The following is a 10822-nucleotide window of genomic DNA, read 5'->3' as shown; positions in this document are numbered from 1 at the left end:
GACTGCAAGCTCCCGGCCCCGGCTTGGTGTGTGTGGCGGGTGGGACTTGTCCCACTGGCAGGGGGAGTAGTACTGTCATAGCACCTCGAGTCTGAAGGGGCCTCCGGAGATCATCTGTGAAGACACAGGTAAGGTATTATCTTCACACTCAGATGGAGGGAACTGAGCCCAGAGAGGTGCATGATCTCATCCATCAATTCCTTGTGTTAGGAGAGAGAGAGAGAGAGAGATTGGATAGAGAAGCAGGGACCAGACTGCCTGGTCTAGCCAGTGCTTTCGGTGCACTTGTGCATGAGGAGGGAGGTACAAACCGTATTAGGTCTTTCTTCGTGGCTCTGGGGATGACTTTGAGTTGGGAGTGGCAGGGGGAAGTAAGGGGAAGTAAAAGATTAGACCGCAGGGACTGGCCCTGCGGAATTAGCAAGATGTTGTGAGGACGAGGATTCTGCAGGAGCAGGAAGCTCTCTCTTGCCACAGGGGGGCTTGAAAGGGCATGCCCCGTCCCCAGCAGAGGGCACCTCCCCCCCTCCTCGCCCACACGGACATGCTCTCAGGAGTCGTGGGGAGCAAGGCAGAAGTAGGTCAGTTTGATGGGGGTGAGGAGGTGGGCTGCAGAGAGGGTTGGGAGAGGCAGGAGTGCGGGAGGGGGCCCTGCTGGGGCAGGTGTCCAGCCTGAACTCACTGGCCGGGTCAGGAGGAGCCAGGACAGAGGACGGAAGAGCAGAGGGATGTGAAGGCCTCCTCTAAGGTTTGCAGGGCTGGGCGGCGTGCTCTGCCTCCCCGTCTGCATGCCACGTGCCTGTGGTCCAGCGCAGCGTCATTCAGACCTCAGGCTGAGACCCATACGTGGGGTGGGGAAGCCATTCACAATGTTGTGATCAATAGTGTTTAAAGATGTGGGATAGAATAGAATAGAATACAGAGCGTACGTGTTTTGTAAAGATAAGTAATGCATAAACTATGTCATCTAATTATCTATCACCTATCTATCTATCATTATCTATCTATCATTTATCTATCTATCTATCCATCTATCTACCTATTCGTCCTGTAGTTTTTGACCTGGCAGATCTGGCTCTTTCCTAAAGTCTTGGGGAGAAAGAGTGCGGGGGAAGGGCAGAGACGACTCAGCCATTTCCACAAGACCAGCTTTTAATATGAGTGTGATTGGAAGCACAAATAAATAAACGCCAGAGAAAATGGAAAAACCAAACCAAACCTCAGGACATCAAAACCCAAATTCAGAAAACGAAATGAAACAGATCTCCGACAGACAGACAGACAAAAAAAAAGCCCCCCAAAGAAACAGAATCAGACCGTACAAGCCGTGTCACAGGGAGAGCAGAATGACGTGGGCACCGCGGATGAGTGCCAGGGGCAGCTGTGGAGGGGAGGGGGGGGTGGCCCTGATCACCCTGTGGGCCGGCTTGGGGAGGTGGGGGAGGGCTCTGTGGGCAGGTTAAGAACCTTCACAAACTACACAAGGACCGGACGTCGTCGAGTTCTGCCGTTTCCCTCTTGATCGTGCAGGTGTGATTCCAGCGTGGCCTCGTGGTGACTTCGGGGCTGGAACCTGGTCCCCCTGCACTGCTGCAGAGGGACTGCTGGAAACCGCACGGAGGAGGGTCAAGTACAGAGACAGACGTGGAGGCGGTGCCGTGAGGGCTCAGAGCATGCAGTTGCTTTTTACATCTGGCAGTGAGATGTGATGGCAGGTCGGTTCTCGGACAGTTCCAGAGCGTGACTCACTTCTCCTAAGAGGGACGGGGGCGCGGCAGCAGGGCCTGAGGACGCGTCGTGCCAGACGAGGCTGGAGCGAGGTTTTGACAGAGAGTTTGCTATGTGTGCATAGGGGGCTCTTGCTTCTTTCCGTCGGTCGGCAGGGGCCATCCCACCTGAGCCTGCCGTCCCCTGTTCTGGTCCTGGGCCTCAAGGTCTGTCTGGGGGGTGCCGGGCGGTCGGAGGGCTGTCAGCAGGCAATCTCCTCCAAGGTCCCCAGGGCCGTCTGCAGGGGCACGTTCACACTGTGGCTGATGGTTTCGGAGTGGTTTGGCATCGGGTCACAAGTGCTCTGGTGGGAAGGGGAAAGTGGGCGTTGATGCTCATTCAGCAAAAGTTCATCACGATGCCCCCCGGGCAGCCCAGCCCAGGCCCCGGGAACCACGCTGCCCACTGTGGGCTCCCCCGGGGCACAGCTGCTCCGCCCCAGACACCTCCCGCGCCGGCTTGCCATCCTGGTGCATGAGGCTGAAGGGGCCTCATAGCCTTTAGAATCCTCTCCATTCTCCACCTAGGCACACCCCCACCCCCACCCTGCACCCGCAGAGTGGGGATGGGGCTTAGCGACTGGTTTGACCTTCTCTCTAGCGGTCCCCTGATGTGTCACCTGAAGCTACATCTGAGTGGTGTGTGTAGCTTTGGAGCTTGGATGGCCCTCGCCCTTGGGGCCTCTGTTGGGTCAGCCTGGGCTGGAGGAGGGGTGGCCTGTGGCCAAGCCTGGGGCAGAGGGTGCCAATCGCTGAGGCCAAGCAGTGGAGGCCCCTGACAGCCAGAACCCTGACCCCTGATCACAGCTGCCCACAGGACCTTTAGGTTAGGCTGGCCCCAGGGAAGAGTTGTCTTGGGTCCCCGAGCAGGGTGGGGCTGAGATGGCTTTGAGTTTTCCAGGTGATTCCCAGGCTGCGGAGGGCTGGAGGCTGGGAGGGATGGGAGCAGAATTCTGTGCCAAGAATGCGGGGGGGAGATTTGATGAGGATGAGGCTGGGGGAGGGGGAGGGCCCAGAGGGGAGGGGCTCTGAGACATTCTGAAGGCCGGTGGGGGAGGGAGCCTGTGCTTGCTAAGCGCTCATTATAAACTAGGCAAAGCTCATGGCTTTACAGGCCTGGCCTCGCTTAATCTGAATGGCACCCCCTGAAGCCCCAGTGATTTAGCAGATGATCAGAAAGGGAAGTAACGAGCTCCCAGCCGCTACACATGGCTGGGAAGCGGGGACCTGGGATCCAGGCAGGTAGCTGAGTCCAGAGCCTGCCCTCCTTCCACGCTGCCCTCTCCTCAACAGAAGCTGTCTTCTGTTCAAGCAGAGGCTGCAGGGACCCGAGAGAATCAAAGTGAGATTTTTTTAGCCTGGGAGATGGGTAGAGAAATAGTGTCTGGAACAGAAGTGGGAGCCCAAACAGGAGGAGGGGGCTGGGATCCATTTGGCATGTTATGATTTTAAGGGGGCAAGTGGCCACTGAATGGGGTGGTCTCTTAGGGCCGGGTGCTGACTTGGGGAAAGCCAGCGATACCTGCAACCTTCAGTGGAGCCCGGGGTCCAGGAGCAGACTTAGGGACGGAGAATGAGCAGCTTAAGAGGTGCTGCCCCTCTCTGGCTCGAGGAATGAGAGGCAGAGTAGGACAGTGGTTAGGGAGGCTTTGTGCCCAGCTCTGACACTCACCTGCAGTGTAACCTTGGTCTCTGAGCCGCGACTGCCTCATGCACAGAATGGAGATAAAAACAGACCTTCCTCTAGGGTGACTGCCGGGTTGAAACGACGTGGCGCTCTTAAGGCACTTAGCACAGTGCCTGACATGTACCAGGCATACAATGGTTAGCAGTTCTAATGGGTATCATTGCCACTACCACATTCACAGGGCACCACACCCTACGTCCCCTTCAAAATGGGGTAGAGTACCAGGGACATCCCTGCTTGTATTCTGCCACCCCGCAGAATAAGGGAGTGGACCTACGCAGAGCCTCTCCGGTTCTCCCAAGGCATGAGAAGAGGGGCGTGGCCTCTGGCCTGGGAGAAGCTGGATTGGTCCAGGCAGAAGCATCTCCTGGTCTCCGCTGCATCCACGGCTTACTGCTGGGTTCTGGGGTGAGTCTCAGAGAGAGGCTCAAGGCTCAGTTGGAGTGTCCTTGGATTTGGGAGCTGCAGAGTGTCACGAGCCACGGAAAGGTGTGCAACGAAGCTCGGCCCGCCCCCCGGCCCTACCCGGCCCGCGCATCTGGGTTAACACGGCCTGTATGTGCCAGAGGAACTAACCAACCTGCAAACCCCGGGCTGCCCTTACCACATTCTCATCGTGGCTCCCTTCCTCCTCTTCTTTGCCAAGCAGGTCTAATAGCTTCTCTTTGATCAGCTGCAAGAAAGGCAGGAAGGGGGTGGTCAGGCCAGAAGAACGGCGCCAAGGTAGAGAGAGAGAGACCTCCCTCCACGTGGCTGGGCTGGGGCCCCTACCCAATCTTTGGGCTGAGATGGGATTTTGGAGCAGGAGCTAGAGCTTGGAGGGGGTCACGGGAGGGCCTGGTCTCCCAGTATGGCTGGTTCCCTGTCTGTCCTGGGGGGACAGAATGACTCATCACTTTTGAGGCCTGACAACTCCACAGTTCACAAGATCGGGATACACCTGAGTTCTTAACATTTTATTCTTAGCAAGAGAGGGTAATTACTAAATATGTTCCCTGGTGCGATTCAATTTCTGTGATTTTGTATATCTTTTCACAAAAATGAGTAAACACGGCAGAATGAAATCTGGCCATGGGACCCGGTTTGGGAACAAGGTCACCATGCTGAGAGGCAGGATGTGACACTCTAGAGGCCCCTGGTCACCGGTGCCCTCCGGCTCCCTGCAGTGACTGCCAGCGGCCTCTGGCCATCGCCAGCCCCATCTGGGATGCAGGCCACTGCTCTGCCGGCCCCGTTTGCTAGGCTGAGACTCAGGTGGTCCTGGGGACGGTGTTGGGCCTGGACTTCCCTGAGGGATCCTGGAGTCCCTGGAGCCATCCCGGGGCTGTGGGGAGGGAGGCAGTAGGAAGGCTGACGTGCACCCGGAGCGCTCAGTGACTGAAGCCACTGTTTGCTGTGTGAGAAGCTTTCAGAGGCTTTGTCCAGCTGCCCCCTGAGGGCGACAACTCCCGGACAGTTAGTGGCCAGGAGCGGCAGGGGTGCCCTTGCTCTTCCTGCTCAGGACTGATGAGCAAGGCAGGAGTGCTCCTTCCCGACACCTGCCTGGACCACGGAGGGCGCTGCTCGGGTGACGGGCCACCAGGAGGGCAGGGCTGTGTGTGTGCGTGTGCATGAGGTGTGCGTGTGGTGTATGTGTGTATTTCTGAGCAGTGTGTGTGAGCACGGTATAACTGTGTGTGATATATGTGTGTGCATATGTTGTATGTGAGTGTGCTGTAACTGTGTGTGATGTGTGTGTATAGCACGTGTGTGAGTGGTGTGTGTGGAGTGTGTGTGATATATGTGTGTGCATATGTCGTATGTGAGTGTGGTGTAACTGTGCGTGATGTGTGTGTATGGCACGTGTGTGAGTGGTGTGTGTGGAGTGTGTGTGATGTGTGCATGTCATATGTGAGTGTGCTGTAACTGTGCGTGATGTGTGTGTATAGCACGTGTGTGAGTGGTGTGTGTGGAGTGTGTGTGATATATGTGTGTGCATATGTCGTATGTGAGTGTGGTGTAACTGTGCGTGATGTGTGTGTATGGCACGTGTGTGAGTGGTGTGTGTGGAGTGTGTGTGATGTGTGCATGTCATATGTGAGTGTGCTGTAACTGTGCGTGATGTGTGTGTATGGCATGTGTGTGAGTGGTGTGTGTGGAGTGCGTGTGGTATATGTGTGTGCATATGTCGTATGTGAGTGTGCTGTAACTGTGCGTGATGTGTGTGTATGGCACGTGTGTGAGTGGTGTGTGTGGAGTGCGTGTGGTATATGTGTGTGCATATGTCGTATGTGAGTGTGCTGTAACTGTGCATGATGTGTGTGTATGGCACGTGTGTGAGTGGTGTGTGTGGAGTGCGTGTGGTACATGTGTGTGCACATGTGGTGTGTGAGTGTGGTATGCGGTGTGAGGGTGAGGGTGCACACACACCCGTGTCTGAAGCCCCCTAGCAGCGGGAGGGGCTCAGGGCTGTGGCCTCAGCACAGTTTCATCCTCTTCTTCTCATCCCTTCTGCTCCCTCCCTGTGAGTGTAGACAGCCCTGAGGATAGGCCTGTGGCTTCTGTCTCTCTTACAACCATCCCTCCCCCAGTGCCTAGGAGGTGGTGATAGACAATATCCATGGACAGGGAGGAGGAGGCGGCCCTGGGGGAAGAGAGGCCATGCTCTCCCCCATCCACGCTTTGGTTCTGGACATCGGGGCAGGATGAGGGCACCAGGTCGTTCCCCCACGAGCGATCCCAAATCTTACCTCATAAATATAATCAAAGAGCTCTAGTATTGTAAGGATACTAGCACCAATAAACAATCCCATCTGACCACCAATATCACCTGGAGAGAGAGAGAGAAGACAAAGACTTGGCTTTCCTGACAGCGCTTCCGAAAGGGGCGAACAGACTGAGAACTCGGAAACCAGGTTTCCTGAATGGGTTCCCCTTCCCGGGGGGCCTGGGCCTGGTAGCTGGGAGGCCAGGCCCTTGACGCGTCCCTCCCTCACTGCACAGCTCTGAGAGCTGGTGGGTTTGGTTTTCAGCACCCATGGGGATGGGAACTAACCTGGATGCTTTTGGGGGGGGGCCTGGAATAGACCTCGTGGGCCGACAGGCTTGTTCAGTTCCGTTCAGAACCACACTGGTGGGGCTCAGGTTTGGCTCTGGGCTGGGAACAGATGAGGTGCGTGTGGTCCCTGGTCTGGGCGAGGACACAGTCTAGCTTGAGACGTGTGTCAGGTGCCCTGAGTGAGGGTCTCGGCAGCAGTAACACAAGAGACACCCCCCAATCATGACATGGGCTTTGGGGCCACCTTGGGGCCTCTCTCACCCTTGGGATAAGGCCGTAGGAAGCATCTCCCTATCTCCCCACCTAAAGGTAAATGTTCAGTTTGGTCTCTTTCTAGAGTAGAGGTCCTTGCCCTGGATGTTGGGCCCCACCGACCAAAGTCTTTCTAGACTGGTCTTCGGATCCCCCTGCATCAGACTCTTGGGATACTTGTAATCAGTGTAGATGCCTGGACCTACCTGAGGCCTACACAATCAGAGTCTCTGGGGTTGGGGTCTGGAGGTCAGGATTTTAAAGTTCCCGGGTGGTTCTCTGGCCCACCAAACTTTGAGAACCGCTCTCCTGTGGGAGCTTCCAGTGGCTGGAGACCCCCTGAATTGAACGCAATCCATTGTGTGTGCACCTGGGCATTTGCAGAGGGAGAGTCCGTCTTTCACAAGTTATTATCAGATTCTCCAGGGGGTTCTGATCCCCCCAAAGCCCCAAGCGCTTCGTTCCAGAGGCAGTGTGGCGGAGCAGGGGGCTCTGAGGTTGTGAGTTTGGAGGGTGGCCGCCAGCTCGCTGTGCGGCTTTGATAAGCCCTGACCTTCTCAGGAGCTTTGCCTACTGCGGACATTTGGTGGTGGAGGTGGTCAGGGGGTGGGGTGGTGGTTGGAGGAGATGAACTGTGAAGTCCTTTCCAGCTGTGACCTCTGAGACTGGCAGCTGCTGGGCTGGGCTGGGCTGGGGAGAGCGGGTGCTGTCGGGGGTGAATGTACCATCCTCCTGGAGATTCCAGGCTGACCTCTTGGTCTGAGAACTTTTGGATGAGTACCTCTGCCCACTCCTCCTCTGATTATGGCTGGAGAAGCCCAACCAACACATCCCCAGGCGAACAAGCCATGACGACGGGGAGGCAGCTCTTCCTGGGGGGACCTGGTTTGGGGCTCAACGTGGCTCCCCTTCACTCCTCTCCTGCCCCTCCGCCCCCTCTAATATCCTCAATGGAGGCTTATCAGGGAGTGTGCACAATGCATGTGCACGTCAGGAGTGGGGCGTGTCTGTGCGTGTGTGAGCCGTGTGGCGGAGCGTGGGGTATGGGCCTGGGTGCCCCGTGCGCGAACGCGTGTGGGATAGACGCAGGCGATACGTCTGACCACCGACAGCTTTACATAGGCGGCAAGCCACGTCTAGGGTAGCTACACGAGTGCGCCCAAATGCGGCTTTGTGGGAGCGGGCACGGTGTGTCTGAGTGAGCATGTGTGAGCATGTGCGGGTGTGATCACGTGAGTGTGTAGGCACGCAACTTGTGTGCACGTACGTGTCTCTGTAGCCGCGTGGCTTGCATGTGGGCCTGTGAGGGTGTGTTCACCGCGGGAGGGGTGCGCTGTGTGCGGGGGGGAGGGGAGGGACGGGCCCGATTGGGTGCCGTGGCTCACGGTTTGCGAGCAGCATTTGCTGTCCTCACGGGAGGTACAGATGGCAGCGTGATTTGCACGGCGGGCTATTCTGGGTGGGAGCAAGATGCTGGGAAAACGCTCTCTCATGTCTGCTGCAGGGACCAGCTACCTCTCCTGACAGATTCGGGGCTCAGGCTCTCGTCGCTGCGTGTGTGTGTCTGAGTGTGACTGTGAGCCTGTGTAGGGGAGGGAAGGGGAGGGGAGGGGAGGGGAGGAGGCATGTCATTGGTCTTCTTTAGGAAATAAAGGTGGCAGGAGCAGGGCTCTACCACCAGCTCAGGGCATGAGGCCCTTTGGCCACAGGCCCTTTGGCCACAACAATCTCCAAGGCCCAGGTGATGACCACCTTAGCCCAGCGGGCACCCCACTGTGGCCCAGTTCCCCAGCCTCCTGGGAGAGGAACAGACACGCTCAGATGGTGCCGCAGGGTAGGCCCTGGGTCCCTGGCATCGTGTGTCCAGGTGCCAGAAACTACTATTTATGGACCTCCTGTGGGCTGGGGCTTTTCCACATTTAACCATCACGGCAAACTCACAAAGTGAGTTTTATTAGACCCATTTTACAGATGAGAAACCTGAGGTTCAGTGAAGCCACCTGCCCACGTTCTCCCAGCTGGTGTGCAGCAGCCCGTGGCTTGTTCTCCCCCTGTACTTCCAAGTAGAAGGTGTACGCCTCCCCGCCCTCACCCAGGATGCTATTCTCACCTGATTCAGTTCACAGAGACAAGAGCTATTTTTCCTCGAAGCCACAGACACCAGATCCTTTCTTGAGAGTGAGTGGGAGTTGGGGGACGAGTCCAGAGCAGGTCTTTTAAACTGTGCACCCACAGGGGTCTTGTGAGTTTTACGCTGGGCTGGGACTGTGTTGAAATTAACTTCCTGCATCCATCATGTGCCCTCGGGGCCAGGGGAGCTGGCCCTAGGGTGGGGTGGCAGTCAGGTTTGTAGATTTCTGGGGGTGCATGGCCCTGCTGTTGTGTTTGACAAAGGGCTCTCAGTCCAGGGGGCACTGGGCCTTCTCAATGCAGCAAAATTGCTTTCCAGTGGGGGCTCCATGGGGGACTCTCCCTGGGCCCACTGCCTGGGACCACCCACAGCTCAGCCCTCCCTCCACTTGACAGCTCTTTCTTCCTGCCATGGCCCCAGGGCTCTGACTCCAACCTGGGGGCGGAAGACCATAGAATCCCAAGAGGATGGCGCTGGAAAGGCCCCGAGAGACCGTCTAGCTCACCTACTTCATTGTGTTGATGGGGAAACTGAGGCCTAGACTGGGACATGAACTGGGCCTAACACCTCCAGCACGTGGAGTTCTTCCCATTCTGGGGCAGGAGCAGTGCAAAGGGAAGAGGGAGTAACCCGCCCACCTGCCCATCCCCATGAGACGCGGACATTTGTGCAACAGACACTCTGACCTACCAAGTAAGGCAGCAACTTCGTACGCCTTCTTCTGTTCAATGGTCTCATAATTGAGAGCCTCAAAAAATATATCCAGGACGAGGATGTTCTCTCTGCGGAGGAAATGTCCAGTGTCATTCGCGGTGACAGCCATCAGGATCCACGGGGATCGTCTAATACAATTTCCCCACAGACAGATGGGGAAACTGAGGCCCAGGGAAGTGAAACAACTGGCCCAAAGTTAGAGCTGGTTAGTGGCACAGCTGGGGCTTGAACCTGACATCCTGACTCCCAGCTCAGAGCCCTTCACGGGCCTGGAGGTGTATATCAGCTGTCCCCTTGGCCCCTTATTGCTAACGCCCCTCTCTCTCTGCACCCTTTCCAGGAATCCTGCCTGGCCTCCAGGTCTCTGTGCTCCCAGAGGGTCTGCCTGGGCCCTTACGTGCAGGTGAGCTCAGCACTGTCTTGACAAGGCTTTCTCGCCTGTCCCCCGCTGACCTCCCCTGCCCACTCTGGAGAGGCCCCCAGTTCTTACTGGGATTGATAGCAAGCTCCTCCTAGTGGGGGCCCTACCCCGGATGGCCAAGTCAGCTGCAGGGACCAGGGAGGGTTTTTAGGGAGAAAACCCACACCTGGTTGCAGGTGTTCTGATGGAAGCACCCCGGTTCTCTTTTGCTCTTTTGGGCAGATGTGTGCACGAGACACATCTAGGCAGGAGACGTCATTACGGCCGGCACAATGTCTGCGACAGCGGGGCCTGGCACCTCCTACAAAGTTCCCTGGCTCCTTCCACGACGTGGCTCACAATGACCTCAGTGCTCCTTGTCCTCAACCCACAGGGCAAAAGCCGTCCCAGGATGAGGTCTGGTGACGGTGAGGGCAGGAGGGAGAGGCTGGGGGAGAGGAGCCCTTTCCCCGCGGGGCTCGCCCAGGTGCCATTCACAGTTGTCACCCTCTCTTGCCTGGTTTATGGTAACTGCTTCCCACCTGGCTCCCTTCCGCCCACCTGGCTTCCGGTCTGTCCTCTGTCTGCCGCCTGAAGGGTCTTCCTACAACCGCTAAACTAATCCACGTGACGTAAAATTAGCATCCAGTTCCTCCATCACTCAGGCTACATTTAAAACGCTCAGTAGCCACATGTGGCCAGTGGCCATCATGTAGGACATCACAGATAAAGAACATTTCCAGAAGGTTCTACCTAAACGACAAATGTGAGCCTGTCACTCGCCTGGTGGAAGTTCTTCTGTGGCCGCCTGTCCTCTTAGAATAAGTCCACTCCC

The 10822-nt window shown here is 56.9% G+C and overlaps 1 protein-coding gene across 2 annotated transcripts in view; it reads right to left on the bottom strand.

Annotated features, from left to right (window-relative positions):
- Positions 1-1134: 1134 nt before the first annotated feature.
- ASIC2 (acid sensing ion channel subunit 2) overlaps positions 1135-10822 on the bottom strand; it is a gene marked incomplete at its 5' end in the record, with an annotated part of 1029497 nt that continues 1019809 nt past the window's right edge. For both annotated transcript variants that reach the window (XM_082443709.1, XM_082443708.1), the window contains 4 exons: positions 1135-2071; positions 4058-4126; positions 6183-6262; positions 9564-9655. In XM_082443709.1, coding sequence (XP_082299835.1) covers positions 1970-2071; positions 4058-4126; positions 6183-6262; positions 9564-9655 — 343 coding nt within the window. In that variant the 3' untranslated portion in view covers positions 1135-1969. The remainder of the gene's footprint in view (positions 2072-4057; positions 4127-6182; positions 6263-9563; positions 9656-10822) is intronic.

This window comes from Balaenoptera physalus, assembly GCF_965194825.1.
Source record: "Balaenoptera physalus genome assembly, chromosome: 20".
In the NCBI taxonomy this organism is placed as follows: domain Eukaryota; kingdom Metazoa; phylum Chordata; class Mammalia; order Artiodactyla; family Balaenopteridae; genus Balaenoptera; species Balaenoptera physalus.
The sequence above is the reverse complement of the archived record's forward strand: the minus strand, read 5'-3'. Positions and strand labels throughout refer to the sequence as shown.